This window comes from Perna viridis, chromosome 6 (genome assembly GCF_037379345.1).
Source record: "Perna viridis isolate PV_CMFRI_1.1 ecotype Kerala chromosome 6, ASM3737934v1, whole genome shotgun sequence".
In the NCBI taxonomy this organism is placed as follows: Eukaryota; Metazoa; Mollusca; class Bivalvia; order Mytilida; family Mytilidae; genus Perna; species Perna viridis.
The window spans coordinates 27858636-27876231 of record NC_142450.1 but is presented as its reverse complement, the minus strand read 5'-3'; the positions used below and the strand labels follow the sequence as shown (position 1 = coordinate 27876231).

The following is a 17596-nucleotide window of genomic DNA, read 5'->3' as shown; positions in this document are numbered from 1 at the left end:
GATTACTAAATTTCTTCTTACTATAATTTAAGAAATCATTTCTTGTACTTCTTGAAATTATATAACAATGTTTACAGACAAAAATATCAATATTAAAAACAATTAAAAAAAAAAGAAACAGAATATGAAATTGATAAATTATTAAATACTACCACACCAGATTGAAGCATCTGAATACTTATAAATTCGCCGTTTAGTTTCCCGAAACGGTATATTTATTTTTTTAGATACTGATCGGAAGGAGCAGTATTACAAGGTTGTCGAAGACATTTTTGGAAGCTTGAAGGAATAAGAGAAATCAGACGAATTTTACATCCATTGTAATGGTGAAGAAATAAATTTCTCTGTTATTATGAATTCAAATCTCAAAATCTAAAAACTTTCAACTCTAGATGATTAATTTTCAATGGTATTTTAGACTAATAAGAGCTCTTAGTGAGTGAATTATGTACGCTCTGTTGCCCAGTCACATGATTTCTGTTAGTTGATATACAATAAAATAGATGTGGCTTTTAAGAATTTAGATCCAGACTTTCTACTCTGTATATTTTATTGCACATCTGCAGATGAAAGATCGACAGCTTTTTTTTTTGCAAAAGTTGGACACCCGTAACTATTTTTGAGTTCTTCGTTCTAACCAGAGACAAATAAATTTAAAAAAATGATATTGCAGATTCATGAAGTCATTATAAATATGCGATCTTTGAAATAAGACTTAATATTTGTCTAAAGATGAATAAGTGTTTCAACAGTCGACACGATATGCGCCAGTTGATATTTACCTGCCGACCCCTTTCTAGATAACTATAAGACAGACAACACCCACATTTACTCCATTAAATAGCATGTAAGTTGGCACCTCCCTTTCATTTCACCCGCATTATCATTTAATTTTTATCGTGACTAATTTTATTTCATCTATCACAGAGAGCTTAGAATTTTTAACACTACAGAAAGGCAGAAGTCTGTCATATTTACCATCATTCCGAAATTGATAAACGGAGAAATACTTCAATTAAATTTATAACAAGTCCGACTTTGATTTTCCCATTTTTAAACTATGAATTCCTATTCAATAACATTCTACTTGCTTCAAAGTTTGCATGGATGTTTTATCTTATAACTACCACAGCTTTATAGAAAACCAATTATATAGACTTTTCAGCAAGACTTATGTAATGGCTTACTAAAATGTTACTGCAGCAGAGTTATAGTTCGACAATCGTCACTGAAACCTGATGAACTAATTATGTGGAGTAGCGCTTCATCATTATCAAAAATGTCGGTTAACGATATTTTCTTTCTTTTTACATAAATGACATTGAACGGGCTCCATGGCGTTTGCTTTGCAATAATAAGGCACATGATAACCATTTGAAAGTCTTAGTTACCTTTGGTTTTTATAGCGGTTCGTTCTGCTCGATTCTGGTTTTTGTTGTTGTTGTTGTTTTTGTTAGTCTATTGTCTTTTGTAATGCTATCGAGTCATAAGTATCGTTTGAAACTTCAAGATTTACACTTTTTGTATGCAGAACAAATATTTGACTAAGTTGTTCACGTTTCTTATCCGTAAGTACAAAACTGTTGTTAATGTTATCAGCTACTACATAACGATTACCTAGCTCAAAATGATTGCAGTATTTCAGTTTATCTTGACTTTTTTATGATAAATTAAGTTTCTCATTTCTAATTGATTTTCTACATATTTAAAGCCGTCCAAGAATGCGAAAGATACTCTACAATATTTCCGTTTACTGACGCTGATGCCAAAGATGACACAAACTATCAGGATGTGACAGACCTGTTAATGATAAGGAATAACGATACAAGTTTTACTGACAGGCAAATGTGGTACTCTGGTCAAATGCAGTAAAAATGAACTTTTAAAGGATTGTATTTATTGTTTTAAAGTTGTGCGATATGGCCAAATTTGGGGTAGTTTACGCTTCATCAAAGCCAAAGAGACCCAACCTTACTATCAGAAGTCTTTTCACAATTAAACAGTAACGATTTATTTATTAGTTTTCAGTTTACATAAATATCACAGTTATAATATTATAAACCTGTAGTTTAAAAAAATGAAGTGTCCTGTTTAGATAATAAAGGCTCCAAACATTAAAATAAAAAAAGAACTCGAATCACGAAATAAAGCGACGAATACCTTTCATCGACGGATATTATACTCTTACTTATGTTTTTTTTTTCTTCAAATTTTCAGTTGTTATTGAAAATCACGTTTTGAAAGGTGATACTCAGACAAATGCATTTGGATTCAATTATTCAGGAATAAAGATAAAAAATGAACCTTTAGGTCTGAAGTACAAATAATGAATAAAATAGACAATTATGAAATTTTCAGGACGATTTAAGAGATCAAATGTGTATTCCATTTCGTACTACAGAGTCACAGAGGCAACTGGGAGAGGTGTGTATACGATTACAAGTTCGGAGATTGGAAGTATAATGCAAAAAGTTATTGAGGTAACAGCTAATTCATTAACATTTTTACTGTATGAACGCGACCGAAATATTTTAAAAGGTTAATAGTTCATTTGATTCCATGATTCAATGTTTACCAAATCAACAAAATTCAGTACAGTTTTGGTCTGCCTATTTCTTACATCATTAAGACTGCCAGAAACTATTTACTGAAATATCATAAACCAAACAGCATCCTTTCCATTTTGTGAAATGCTATAAACTTCATATTGCCAAATTTAATGTAGAAGTGATCGGTTAAAAGAAATATCCCAGGTAAAACAAATATAGAACAAATAAGCTTTTGCTGTTTTATCATATCGGGTGTTTCTAGAAAAGCAGAGGACGCTTAACCTACCGGTGCACCTGGTCCATGCTCCAAGTTTTTAGTGGAGTCCGAGTTGCCCATTTGCTTTTGTTACTTTATATGTATGATTTTAGTTACTCTATTTTCTTTGTTGTGTATGTCTGTTTTGAATGTCTAGTCTTTTTCCCTGCAATTCATTCCTTTGATTACCGCTATAACCGTGCTTTCCTTGATTACTCTTACATTGTTTCTCTCACACACCTAAAAGAGTTTACAATTGCAAGTTAATGACTTGTTGTTGGCTATGCATGTACAATTTTTTTTAAATCTTAGAAGTCAGTATTAAATTTTCTGTACCAAATGTAAAGTATTTCGATTTTTTGTAACATTTACAAAAAAACAGCGTACCAAATTAAAACTAGATTTGTTATGGACAAACTTAATCCACTGAATGTAACAATGATTGGCATAGCTTGATCTTATAGCTTTAGATTTATAGAGTAATATGCACTGAACCAGACTATACTAGTTGTATGTACGTGGACGTTAATAAAACAGAATTAAGATAGGAGGCAAATATAAAGCATTCGTGATACTAGTTTATCTAGTAGATAATTGGAAGACGTAACAATGTTGTGTTGTTCAAAGATTACATAGATCACAGAGTAATGCTGTATGATGAAGTATGGCTATACCCTTCGATATCTAAATGCTCGATCAAACACATATAGTATTCAAAGAATATTTAACCTGTTTTGAATTCTTCAATGCAAAATTTAAAAATTAATTTTTCAGAGATAACAAAAGATGTACAAGCATTAGTTTCATTTTCTGTAACAAATTTTGATTTGCAAGCAAAAGTATTAATTGTAAGCGTTTCAAGTAGTGACGGAATTATAAGGAACTCTACTACAAAAATTGATATTTCACCAGGAGGATCAGGTACAGGCAGTTTTGGTTTAAACGTGTCTTCAGCTTCTTAAACTGTGTAAGTATGTATACATTTTTGTTCTCCCATTCTAAACCGATGATTAAATATGCACCTAATTTTTCAACCATCGGATAGTGAATAAATTTCTTGGAGAGTTTTCCCGCAATTTTACATTTTCTAAGTTTTCTGAAGATTTCATGAGTGCAACTTATTCTCATTCAGCCTAATCTTGATTTAAAGCATTTCTCCAATCTCTTTCAAAACATTAAGATTTTAACATGACCGCTAACGTTCGTATAAAAATCTTCAAAATTACAATTGCCATAGGAAAAATAATTCAAACCATTCATCTATAGAAGAGAATGCGACAGGCAGTATATGTAATGATGTATATGCATTAATACGTCCATTCAAAATTGTATTATATACAGAATATCATTTCTATTGTAAAGGAAATGCATTATTAGTCTGTGAATTAATGTCCGTATAAACATATACAATTGAGTTTTTGTGACCATCGCAACAATTGCTGGCCACAATTTCAAAGAAAATAGTCAAACTATTTTTACTGAGCTTTTATTTAATGTATATAAACAATTATTCGTGGAGAAAATATTTTTGCTGTGTGTGATAACGATTCTTTTCTATCATATATGTCGGATGAAATAAACTAGATTTAAGAAGCACCCCTAACTCTAATCAACAGGTGTGTAACGTGGACTTACTAACTTGGTTTACATATTGAACAGAACATAATGAAGTAATCTAAATATTCAAAACGTTATAATGATTTTTTAAAGAAAAAGATTGAAATTGAGCTACGCAGATAAACGAACCGATCGACGAAGTTTCCATTTTATATATTGGAAAAAGAATATCATGAACCAGTTGAAAAGCAGATGTAGTGTCATTTTTGTCTGTTGTATATGCTATTGATGAATGTACGCTAATCCAATTTTGTCTTCAAATTCTATAGAACATACTCAGTGTCCGTCCAAACAGAAGATTCAAGTACCATTTGCAGCAGGAAATTAAAACTGTAATAGTAAGTGTTAAGTACAAATTACAGGTAGGAACCAATTAAAGAAACTTTGAGTTTTTCACTACAATAATGTCTAAAAATGTTTATATCGCTTCGTTAAGTAACATTAAACTTATATTTTCTTGCATAATTTTACGGAAGCCATTTAGTATTAGAGAGAATATCATCAATATATCAAAATGAATTTTTCTTCTCTGAATTTGTTGTCTTTCACAAGATTTAAAATAAACTCCTATTTAATAAATGAATAAACAGAGAAGGACTCAATTAATGCCCATTTGAATGTCGATAATTTGCTAAAAACATGTCGCTAAAAAGGGACAAATATGATATCACGGAGACAATCTAGCATTGTTCACCTGAGGCTCGGTATAACAGCTATTATCTTTTTATTCTACAGCGTTAAAGTATGTGGGATTTTGACGACCATTTTTTTTTTGCGTTTTGGAGGATTTCTTTTGACGTGTTTCAATTTGTCCTGCGGTATGGTTGTGTGAAATTTTGAAATGTCCATTCTTAATTGTTTTAACTTCAGTTAAGTAGATATTTCCAAAGTTATCCAAAATATCTTTAAGGTTTTTTTAGAATCCACATTTGAGCAATACTGTGAGTTAACAGCTTCACTGTGGAAGAAAATATACTACTGTACAGATTTCTTTTGTTGAACAGATTGCGATGTACCTGTGTTTATAAGGAGTCTCAGCATGTAGTTTTGGAATCAAAATCAAGTAATAATGGAAAAAAACCCACAATTATTGAACTTACAAACAGTAGCCGATAGTTAATAGACAACAGCAAGACAAAAGACTTGAAAGCTGAAAAAAAACGCAATGATCCTGATATGGTATGGGCATTTCTTCAAACCAGGCTTGAAAACGTACTTGACCTCCCGCGACCATTTAGTTGTTTCTGGTTTAATGTAATAAAAACAGGCAGCATAAAAATTAGGTATATCATTATACTTCTCACTTGAATTCTTAACAAATACAAAGTGCGATATTGTACATTTCACACTCAACAATAATATTGTGACCTTTAAGGTTTCCGTTGATGTTCCTCCTTCATGTACTTTGGTATACTCGGAAGGAAACTGCTCATCAACATTCTACAATAATGAATGATTTTCAGCAAAATCGATCTCAAAAGCATTGCTTACCTATGATAATGAAATTACAACTATCAAAGCATCGGGTGGAATGACTGTTCAATACAACCAGACTGTTTCCCCGTTGGATCTTAATATAAGGTAGATTTTTGTTACACTGTATTTTTTTAATAGCCTAACCCTTTGTATATATTCTGTAGAGTATGGAAACACTTCTGATTTAAATTGATCTCAACGCATGAAGATTGTCAAAGTTCTGTTTATGGATTCCATTATCAACGGTTTTCAATGTTCACATAATTATGTGTGTGTGTCTTGTCCATTCTTTTATATGTGTATTACTGAACAAGGCCTAAATGTAGACGTGTATAGGCTTAAATAGTGAGGGTTTTTTTTTGTATTATTCTAAGTATATAATTTCTTCCGTCACACATTTCCGTTCATATGTGGCATCCCTTTGTGCTTAGTCGTAATATATTTTACCTTAGCCTGTAGTCATCAGTTGTACTTAAGACAAGATGCAGTATCCGTCTCACGGGTGAGCTGTTTCCCGCTAACATAAATTCTTGTCTTTATGTAATATTTTGTTATGTCCAAGAATAACATTTTTTCAATCTTATTGATAGATTAATTAAGTCAAAGTTTAAACGAAAGATGATCAAAATTATCACTTTCTATCATGTTTGATGTTGACGGAAGTTTATGATTATGAATATGTATGTCTGTTATCACGAAACAAATATCCTTTCGTCTAAAACCGTATATTTTTTTCCACATTTTTTTTCCTTTCTTTTTGACTTGAAGTTCCTTATTCAAATTATTTGAATTCTATCCGACATTCGCATGATTGAAACAAAAGATCCGAATTAGTTAAGAAAAGTATGGGGACGATTTCCCTTATCCAAGTTATATATGAAAATATGAATAAGTAGATATTATCTGAATCTATATTCCAATTGCAATATAAAGCATAGTGTAAAAAAGGGTTACAGTTCTTTTTGCAGATCCGAAAAAAGAAGAAGTAATGCCTTCAGTCTATTAAATTGTTTTTTTTTCTGGTTCATGACTGAAATGGTAAAAATGGTGAAACATACAAAGAGAAAAAAATGACCGATATATTGTTTAAAATTGTAAAAGCTTTAGTTTAACTAAAACATTTTTTATTGTTCCTCAACTGGTTTGGACCCCTGTTTTTTTAACTTAAGGAAAGTCTTTTCTTTAGATATATTATATGCGTATACTGCTTTAACCTATTTCTTGAGTATAACTGGTTCCGTTATATTTTTTATATCCCGTTTTATACTGAAATGATTGCACATGCTTTGGACAGGGGTCAGGTGTTGCCGACACAGTTACATGACTGTTTCCACATCGATTACAATTACAAAGGTTAAGCTATCGGCATTTCATATAATTTTTAAATTTTAAGCTCAGCATAGAATATTTCCAATTATTTCAAAACATCTGAATGCCATATTATTTAATCCCTTTTCTTAATCTTCTTTTCATACAAAAAACTCTGACTTCATCACATTCGAACTAAACTATTATATACCTCTTACTCTACCCCTTTACATAACAAGTCTTGACGCTCTTTTTTCTGGACCTACCTCGTCAGTATACAGCCTTGTGGCCATCACCTCTATACTCATAGCTGTCAAAGAGGATCTCCAGTCCTACCATGACACTTGTTACTCCTGTAGTGGTATTTATTCAATATGGATCCTGTAAAATCATTTTAAAAAATATTTGAAAATTTATCATTTTAAAACTAGCAAGTTTTTATAATATAATGAAAGAGACCACCTTACAGTGTATCAATTTTAAGTGAAAAAATGTCTAAATGATTTGAATCATGAATCAATTTCATTCAAGTAATTATTTGAATAGGAAACATCATTTTGAAATAATTTGCAATTAAAAGCAGTGTTTAAATTCCAACATATAAATATGTCTATTTTAGAAAATACATTCAATATAGTCATTTTTGTTCAATACTTAATTATCATCATTAAATCAAATACTAGCATATTTCTTTATATTTCGTGGAATTGAGTTAACCCAGTAAACAATGAACGATTTACAATTATAATGTAACAAAGTAAATTTCAATAACTATAATTTCCGAAACGTTGTGAAACTTTAAATTACTGCCATGGATACTAGCTGCCTCTCCAATGGTAAATTTAATACTAAAGTCGAGCTTTAGTAGTATTGCCTGGATTATATCCCCTTTTCTCTCAAAATTGATAACGATCGCACTTGTTTACATGTACCTATCCATAGCAGTTTATCACTCAGATAGGTAGGGAGAAAGTTACTTCCGCAGTGTGGGCTTATACAATAGGAATTATCAATGCATTCAAGCCCAACAGAGCTCTTCAGAAGTGAGCACTGCTTGTGCCAACTTGCTATTGATGTTATTTGTATGAAAGTTGAATGGTGATTAATTGATACCTTTAGTGTTCTATTAAACTTTTTAAACAAACTTTTTTTTGTTTGTTTTATCTTTGTAGAATCAATGTATTTTTGTTGTATCTTCACAATCGTTAGTTTATTTGATCGCCTTGATCAACAGTCTTAGTAAGCTTTGTAACATCCGTCGTCCACAGGCGTTTTTTTTTATCTTGCTCAATTACACGGAAACACCTTTACCGATTTTAAATCTACTTGACAGAAATGATGAAAGAAGACCCTTTACTAATATCCACTGGTTCCTGTTGATCAAGAGAGAGAATCGTCAGACACTATCTGATCATATAGTTTGTAAAAATCAACTCCTTGTTACAAGGGACCCATTTTTTTTGTGTGATTATGTGGCTCATCGGGTGGATTCAGATGACTATATTTACAATTGAACACTCTTTGATCTTAATTTCTTAATTTTTGCCAAAACTGCAAAAATTCTAACCAAATTGACAAAAATTAGGATTCATTAAAATGATATACTTTTAATTAGAGGGCTGCTTGAGGCTATGGTGGATTATTATTGGTCAATTTCCCAAGATGAACAAATCTGAAATTTGTGCCGATGTTTTGAAATCTGATTAGATTATTAACCTGAATGTCCTCTACAGAAAAACATCTTGTGTAGCTATGATGGCCCATAGTGACTGCAGCTCCAACGAAGTTGCCATTGAAACTCTATTCAGAAACATATTTTAGATACTACTGGTGAAACTAAAAGGCGTGGATGTTGCATGGTGAATCTCTTTCAAACGACCAGTATTGCCAATTGTGACCAATAACCTGCTCTGCAACCACAAATGCCTATGAATGTTTTAAGACTTGATAGGGCAAAACACCTTAGTTTTATTAACTCACCTGGCCCAAATTGCCATGTGAGCTCTTACCATCACTTGGCGTCCGTTGTCGTCCTCAACAGTTTTTCAAAACTCATCTCCTCTAATTCTACGTATATATATCCAAAACCCTTAGGTTTAGTCAAGTTCTGACATAAGTAGAAGTGTCCGGCATTATTATATCTATCTGTGGTCAAATTTTCGTGCTTCTGTTTAGACATGTTTGAGTTATTGACTTTGACATTTTGTTCACTGTTTTTGATATTTATATCAAAACTCTTCTCATCTGACCATACCAGACCACTTAGAAGCAACCTTGATATAAATGTTTGTTAAGGTATTCTGCATAGAATTTATGTGGAGATTTTTGATCCGTAGAAAAATACGACCGCTGTTACTGAATTGGAGCATAGGGGTCAGACAAAAGCTGTTCACACATATCTCTATAAAACGTTGTATTCTGAAACAGGGGAGTAAAAACCTATCTATCGTCATTTATTACATATATGTATGTAAATCTGCTAAGCCATGTTGTAGTTATTGCCCTTTTTCGACATTTTTTGCTATTTTAATCAAATTACTTCTCAGAAACTACTGCAAAGAATTCAATGAAATTTGATGTACTTTTTCCTTAGGTATTAGCGTTAGCAATCTTTATTAAAAAAAACACATAGCTACTTTTACAAAAATAAAATGTTGCTAATCAAGCCAGGTGAGCGATTCAGGCTTTAGTTTGATATGACTACCAGATTTCACATTTTCTAGATGATCGTTTTTAACTCTTTAGATTCTTAAATATGAACTTTCTTGTAGTACTGTGATATCATTTATTTACGTTGATGTCAATGTTTATGGAAAAAAAGACATTTCGCGTGGCCTTAAATCTTATAACCAAGAAATCTGAAGGACAACAGTGGTGGACTTTCACATATTACCGGTTTAATAAATCCCTAATTAACCTTTTTTTTCAGCGGAAGTAAATTTCCCTTTTTAAAAATACATGTGTTTAGTACACAACAAGTATAACGTTCCGCAGTTCTGTTATGATATATCTGCTATTGTTTTATAAGTAATCATAACCTATGTTGCAATCTATTTTAAATTGATAATTTTTTCAATTTGTTTTTCAGGCTCGCATTCAATCGGAGTAGTTGTTGGTAGTATTATTCTTTTCATTCTTGTTGCTGCTAATATTTCCTTCATGACATATAGCAAAGGAAGAAAATCGGATGGTGATGATTGCAAGTTAAATGGTTTTGCCATAGAAGTAGTAAACTTACCGAGAGAGTTTTCAGGATGAACCTATAAATATTTTGCTGTAAAGTGAATCTTGTCAAAGATCGTGTTGCTAACTTGTTTAATTTTGAATGCTTTGTTTACATGTAATAGCATTGCCAAGCGGACACTGATGAACGTAGCTGTATTTTCGATAATATTCAGTGGCTACCGGATAAAAAAAATAACATTTGTACCTGCAAATATGACATTTTTCTATGTACAAACATGAATACATCTGAATGTATTCTTTTATTCGTAATGAAATCGAAAATAATACTTTCAAAATAAATGTTCTTTCAAAATACCGTTACACATCATCTGTAAATTATGACATTGCCTCCCTTTAAACGCTCGTTTCATTTGTATTTTTCTTTGTAAATTTGTTTGCAAACGTTTTTGTATAAACGAAAACAATTATTTTGTAACTTAATCTGTATGTATCATATTCATATGTGTATCATCATTACTGCATTAAGGAAAAGGCTTTATTGCAAGTATGCTCTTAATAAGAATGAATTATTTCTTTCGTAAGATATTAATCCTACAATATGCATTTTTGCTATATAATTAATGTGGTTATCCCAAGAACCTTCATTGGAAACAAGAATACCAAATTGTGTATGGGATTCATTTCCTGGAAATCCTGGCCATTCACCACCAAAGTTGGATGTACTATTAATGGCTTATGAGTTGAATTTTACCAGCAATTGACAAGACTAATTGTATCTTTTCTATGTGACTGTTCCAGATTCCCGCAACATTTTCAGGAATATCTATATTTACGTATACACTACTGTCATCTGCGAAGAACTTGATCGACGCACCAATGGCAGATACTATATCGTAGATAAACAATATAAACAATTAAGGTCCCTGAATGGAGCCTTGTGTAACACCCGCTTTAATCGGTCTCTAATCTGAGTTACTTGAAGTTTACGTGAATAGACGCGAAACGTTTGTCTTGTTTGTATATACAAAAGTATAAAAAAAACGTATTTTATAGAAAAATACAATAAAATCACGGGTCTCGGAATGCGTGTTTTCATAATATGAATAAAATATTTCGAGTTATTTCGCGTAATAACGAGGAACTCTGGACTGCTAGTCTTATATTTACCAAAGAACTGCTAGTCTTATATTTACCAAAGAACTGCTAATCTAACATGTGCCATGCATGGGACTGCCAGGCTTACATGTATCAAAGGACTGCCAGTCTTACATCTACCAGAGGACTGCTAGTCTTACGTGTACCAAAGAATTGTCAGGCTTACATGTACAAACGGACTGCCAGGTTTACATGTACCAAAGAACTGTCAGGCTTTCATGTACCAACAGACTGCCAGTCTAACATGTCCCACAGGACTGCCAGTTTTACAAATACCAAAGAACTACCAGTGTTACATTTACCAAAGGACTGCCAGTCTTACATATACCAAAGAACTGTCCGTCTTACATGTACTAAAGGACTGCCAGGCTTAAATGTACCAAAGGACTACTAGTTTTACATGTGTCATTGGACTGCCAGGCTTAAAATTTAATTAATAAATCTGTTTTATCTTCATTTTTATTTTTTCTTTGCTAATCTAGGGACAAAGACCAGACATGGAAAACAGGTAAACACAACAAAAACATGAAATAACCAAAAATGAGATATATAACAATAAATCATCAATACAATATCACATGCACATGTGCCAATAGTTAAAATATAAAGCAAAAACTCATCTGATATTTAAATGAAAATAGAAAGTGCGTACATTATAGATATAAATATATCTATTGGTCCGATGGTTGAAATTACAATGAACTAGCTGTAGAATGTCAATAAAGAGACGGAAATATATATCTTTTTTGTTCTAATTTCATCAATACATTACTTGAAAAAAAGATGGTTGTAAAAAATCTAATCAATCCAGACGGGAGCTTGTGGACCGTTTGGTTTTCCATCACTATAATCGTATTTTTCGGCTCCCATCAGCAGCTTGACTTCTTGGGTTTTTGCTACGTCCGGAAGTCCCAAAATAGTGTGGTTATCTGTTTCAGATTCCACGAACTTCCCATCAACTTTTCGCTTTTTTGGACGATAGCTTTTAAAAGTTTTCTGTCCTTGTGAAGCCCAATGAGATGTAAGATCTAGATTATAATAGGCCTTTTCCCTAAATTTGAGATTTTCGTCGTCTGCCCAGATAGCGGGGGCCATACTGACGAAAACAACACAACGCCACCTATCTTTATTTGGACGGTTGACATCCGGTTTGTCACTGTCATGAACAGTTCTAGAATCCCAGAGAACCATTCCACCTTTTGGTACAGGCACATAGGTCAACGGACATCCTTGGTCTATATACCATTTTCTCTGAGCTTTACTAAGTTTAAAAAACTCAGACCGTCTCGTTCGCACAGCAGCTTTAGGAAACTGTTGAAAAAACGTTTCGTGAAACTTGTGAGAGTTTTTAAGGACACGGAAACAATAGTCTTGCTTTGTTGTTTCCTCAAGGTAAACGGCGCCTTGAACTGCATGACGTCCCTGTCGTTTGACGCCCTGGTCTAGATGTGACCAGATCTCATTAGGGCCCCTGTAATCTTCTGGTCCTGAAAAGTGACTCGTCAAAACGGTTATTCTTTAATATGCATTTCTTAATTAAAAAAAAACTAATATCCATGATGCATAGCGAAATGAAGAAAGTTAGTCTGGTTCTTTTTTTTTTGTTAGTATAATAAATGACTCCGTAAAAAGACGCGTAGAGAATACGATTTTCTTTACGCAAATCATTAAAGTTTATACAGAGTTTTTGATCAAGCGCGTGTTTACGTGTTTTCTCATGGGTTCTGTTAATATTTCAAAGAAACATTTATGTACTTTTATTTTTCTCAAAAGAATGTACCTTGACCTATTTGACCCACTCGGGTGATAATCATATACCTTTTGGTGGACAACCGACGGCACAGCCATCAACACTAGTCAGGAGTTTATCTGTTCCCCACACTTTCGCAAAAATAGGTTTGCACTGTAGTCGCGCCTTCCAGGACGCCTCAAAGTGACCGATCCTGTAAGTCTGAATTACAGATCTCCGTATTTTAAGGACGTCGCCATTTTCTTCGAACTTGGCATGCCACTTCTGGAAATCTGCCAAATACTCATCACAACTGTTCGTTGGTATGACATTAGGCACTACACAATAACCAAATGCATCTAGTTCTTTAAGAATAGCCTGTCTATAGATGAAATAGGATACTCATGTTTGAATATATTCCCTTGCAACTCTCATTTTTTTCATATACGCTAAGGTTTCTTCCTACGAAATAATGACATTTTATTCGGGACCTTCAGTGTTCATATTCCCTGTCAATCAAGGCGGAACGCAAGAAAGATGTGACACACATAAGATCCCCTTTGAATATCCCAAATAATATTGTAGTGTCTTCCAATAGTATGATATATCCTAATTTTGTATATTTTAATTTGTTATTTATTCTCTGCCATCTTATACTTTCTTTTCTTCTTTGGCATCTGTTTCTTTCCTCGTCCTTGTTTTGTGCGTGTTTAACGTAGTGTACAAACATATACATGTCAATGTTAGTCTCTCTGAATAAACTATGTTAGAGGCAAAGGGAATTTTCGCTCTCATTAAATTCTATGGCCAGTCTTCAGATTCGAAAGCATTCAGCCAAGTGCTGTCATAGTGATCGGACAATTAATAGAGTCACAGCTATACAAATCGCATAACAAATCAACAAAGCTATTCATCAAAAAATATACCTGTCCATTTTGGTACTCCATTCACTTCTAAATCTTGGATGGTTCTGGCTTTGCAATTCTATTCAATTCAATATAAACACTGAAAAAAGTCAAGTCAGCACATCCAATTAAATGTATGGTTATTGACGTTTCAATCTTTATATAAACATGATGCCTTTTACTTGCATACTATTTCAGAAGCTTTAAATTTATTTTTAGAATGATCAATTATCGACCCGTGTCTGTTTGTTGTGAAATAACTCATAAGGTCACGATGTACACTCCGTGTATAAACAATTTTAAGGTCTTTCCCTACATGGAAAAGGTCTAATTGTTTTTATTATGTTTATCGTTTTTATTTATTTTTTCCCGGCATTTACCTTGACATGGTCGGTGTTGCATAAGCATGGATCTGGATACCGGTCGGATACAAAATGTAAACACTTTTGGTCGCCTTAATTGATTGCTTTATTTATTCTAAGGTTATTTTTAAACGCAAATTTATAGACAATATAAATTCAAGTCAATATATCGACTTATAAAAACTGCATTATTATTGCTTTTATTGGAACATATACGAAACTCAACTTACGTCACTGTGACATCTATATGAGTGGCGATTCATGTCACAATAAGGATATTTGAATTGTATAATGATGTTATTCTAATAAGTGAAATGATATTTCTCGCAAGTACATGTATCATGATACCTGTCATCAGTGTAGTGATAATTGTTGAAAGTATTATGATACTTCTTGTAAGAATAATGATACTTCCAAGAAGCATAATGATATATGTTGAATGTTTAATGATTTTTTATCAAAAATATCCTTAAATGTTTTGAAAATTTGAAATACTAAAAATTATCATGACAATTTCAATAATACTCTTTACTACTATCATGATACAAGCTAAAACTATAATGATAGAGAAAAGCATCATTATAGAAATATTGTGACATGAATCGCCACTCATAAACATCGTTTTTTTTTGTGTGTGAGCAGATAGAACTGATGATTATTTGATCTAGATGTAAAAATGACAAACGTATATATTTATCACTAGTATAACTCGTGTTAATGTTTACGTTTTTTTTAAAGCCCTTAAAATAACCGTAAAAGCATGCTGTACGTATTGCGCAATGGTACGGATAGTATGCACTGCCCAGCTGGCACAAACACGTAATGAAAATGTTTTGAACGTTTCCTTTAAAAAGATTGAAACATTTTTTAAGAAATGTTTTTTAAACGTAAAAATGTATGGTTGCAGAAAAATTATAATAACGTTTTCAATAACCATTCACTATAATGTTATTATAACATTTCTTTAAAAAGACTGAAAACATTTTTTTAGAAATGTTTTTAAAACGTAAAAATGTATGGTTGCAGAAATGTTGTAAGAACGTTTTCAACAACCATTCACTATAATGTTATTATGTTTCTTCAATTAGATTTTTTCAAAACAATATAAATTATGAATATTTTATTGCATACACATACAACAGGTGTAATATAAAAATTTGTAGATTTCTCTATATTTTGTAGATGTAGCAACAAACTAAACGAATTTTCAAAGAAAATTACTTGTTTTATTCTTACAACAGGTGTATGTGTCAATCGTGGAAATATCATTGTCTGTTAGTCTCATTAAAACATGCTGTTTTGTATCAAGATTTTATGTGCACTTTGAAAAACCATGAATTGAGTTTTTAAGCTAAAATGGTGGTGAGAAGAGCTATGTTCACCTTTAAAATGTATGCCTTCTTCAAACAGGAAGTGGATATCCATGGGACCAAACTTCATACATGTGTTCTATAATTAAAACTTTATTGAAGTTCAGCAAAAACAGAGGAGGATCCAAAAGGGGCCCAGGGCCCCCTCATATTAAAAAACATAATTTGATTTTATAGAAAATTAATGATACTACCAGTAGTGAGCCCCTCAAAGGCCATATTTCCCCACCTTTTCGGAGTTTCTGAATCTGCTACTAATTTACGTGAAACAGTGATTGCATATTGGGGTCAAATGAATGAACAGATAGACTAAAAGGCTAACAAATGCCATGATCCCTGGTCCAATCAGATTATCATCACTATATAAAACTTACCTTGAAAAAACATTAATCATCTTGGTTTATTGGGAACATTAAATCATTAGGTATGAACTTCTTTTGTAATCTTTATTCCCTGCAAAAGAGAGAGATCATGTGTATTTCTTATTAAAAAAAAACAATTTTGACAATATGTGTAGTGTAAATGTTCCAATGTTTCTGTCCATTTGGCTTTCCATACATGCAGGACATGAAGTAATGTTATAAATTCTAAAAATACCGTGTAAAGTTTCAAAATAAATGTCCTGGTCAGATTCAATGCAACATATCAGCCGGAGTACTCATAAACATAATCACAATATTTATACAACTATCATGACGATGCAAAATGGTTTAAACATACATCTATAATGCAAAACTTTTGGAAAATACATACTTCAAAATGATTGTAAACTGTTTACAACAAACGTCTATATTCATTCTGATGATAGTTGTTCTCTTTGACACACACCTTAAAAGTACCAAGTTAGGTCAGGAATTAACGTAAAGTTTGAATGTAAACATAGACAAAACTAGTGACCTGGTTAATATCTAGGACGTTCTTTTGTAAGATAATACGCACACTGATGAAGTTTTGCTCTGACATTTTTCAATAGCAGCATGCGGCACATCAGTTACACTATTATCTATATCGTGCATTCATCTGTTCTCGATAGTCACGAGTTCTCGGTAACGATGCGCATAGGCAATACGTCATTAAACGCAAAATTGCATGTGTGGTCTATTCACAAAGAATTAACCAACTGAACACTTCCTTGATTCTATTGGGCTTTGATTTCGCTATGTTGCGTACAAAGGTATGTATAATACCAATAAACTTTAGTACCCCTTTATTTTACCTTTCTCTTAAACCCCACAAAGCTCATATTTTAAGCGCCCACCTCTCCTATCACGCATTTTGAATGTAAACAAATGTTATTACAAGTGTGCATATATTCAGCGGTCGTGCGCAGTCAGGATATATGCATGGCTTTGTCAGTAAAAAAATGTATGGTGCGCAGTACTGGTCATATCTTAATATTTCTTACCAGAAAACGTTGAAAACATCATGACGTTATCAATGTTTTAAGAGATATAGAAGGGCAATAATATGAAAAGCCTATTAATTTTAGGCGAATTATAATACAAATAACGTTTTATATCTTTGTTTCCGTGCTTGGAACACCATATCACAGCAAATTAAAAAATATAAGCTGTGATTAAAAGTTTTAGCCATATCAAAGTTAATTAATTATAACATTCACTGGAAGTAATATATGGACCCTAAAATATGAAATATCGATAAAAATATATTGAATTATTTATT

General features: G+C 32.3%; 1 protein-coding gene and 1 long non-coding RNA gene across 3 annotated transcripts; one reads left to right on the top strand and one right to left on the bottom strand.

Moving 5' to 3' along the window:
• Positions 1 to 2238: 2238 nt before the first annotated feature.
• Positions 2239 to 10789, top strand: LOC148614348 (uncharacterized). The gene is made up of 5 exons (XR_015923191.1): positions 2239 to 2480; positions 3580 to 3772; positions 4692 to 4760; positions 5427 to 6003; positions 10295 to 10789. It is a non-coding gene; the product is annotated as an uncharacterized LOC148614348 (long non-coding RNA).
• Positions 10790 to 12281: 1492 nt separating this feature from the next.
• On the bottom strand, positions 12282 to 16366 carry LOC148614347 (uncharacterized). Of its 2 annotated transcripts, none has more exons than XM_088588433.1 (4): positions 16288 to 16366; positions 14203 to 14281; positions 13366 to 13658; positions 12282 to 13034 (listed from the first exon to the last, which is right to left on the bottom strand). In XM_088588433.1, the coding sequence occupies exons 2-4, from the start codon at positions 14208 to 14210 to the stop codon at positions 12346 to 12348; spliced, it is 990 nt and encodes a 329-aa protein (XP_088444559.1). In that variant the 5' UTR covers positions 14211 to 14281; positions 16288 to 16366; the 3' UTR covers positions 12282 to 12345. The 2 variants fall into 2 exon arrangements, with proteins under 2 accessions (XP_088444559.1, XP_088444560.1); XM_088588434.1 differs by lacking the exon at positions 16288 to 16366 and adding an exon at positions 14562 to 14580.
• Positions 16367 to 17596: the final 1230 nt, after the last annotated feature.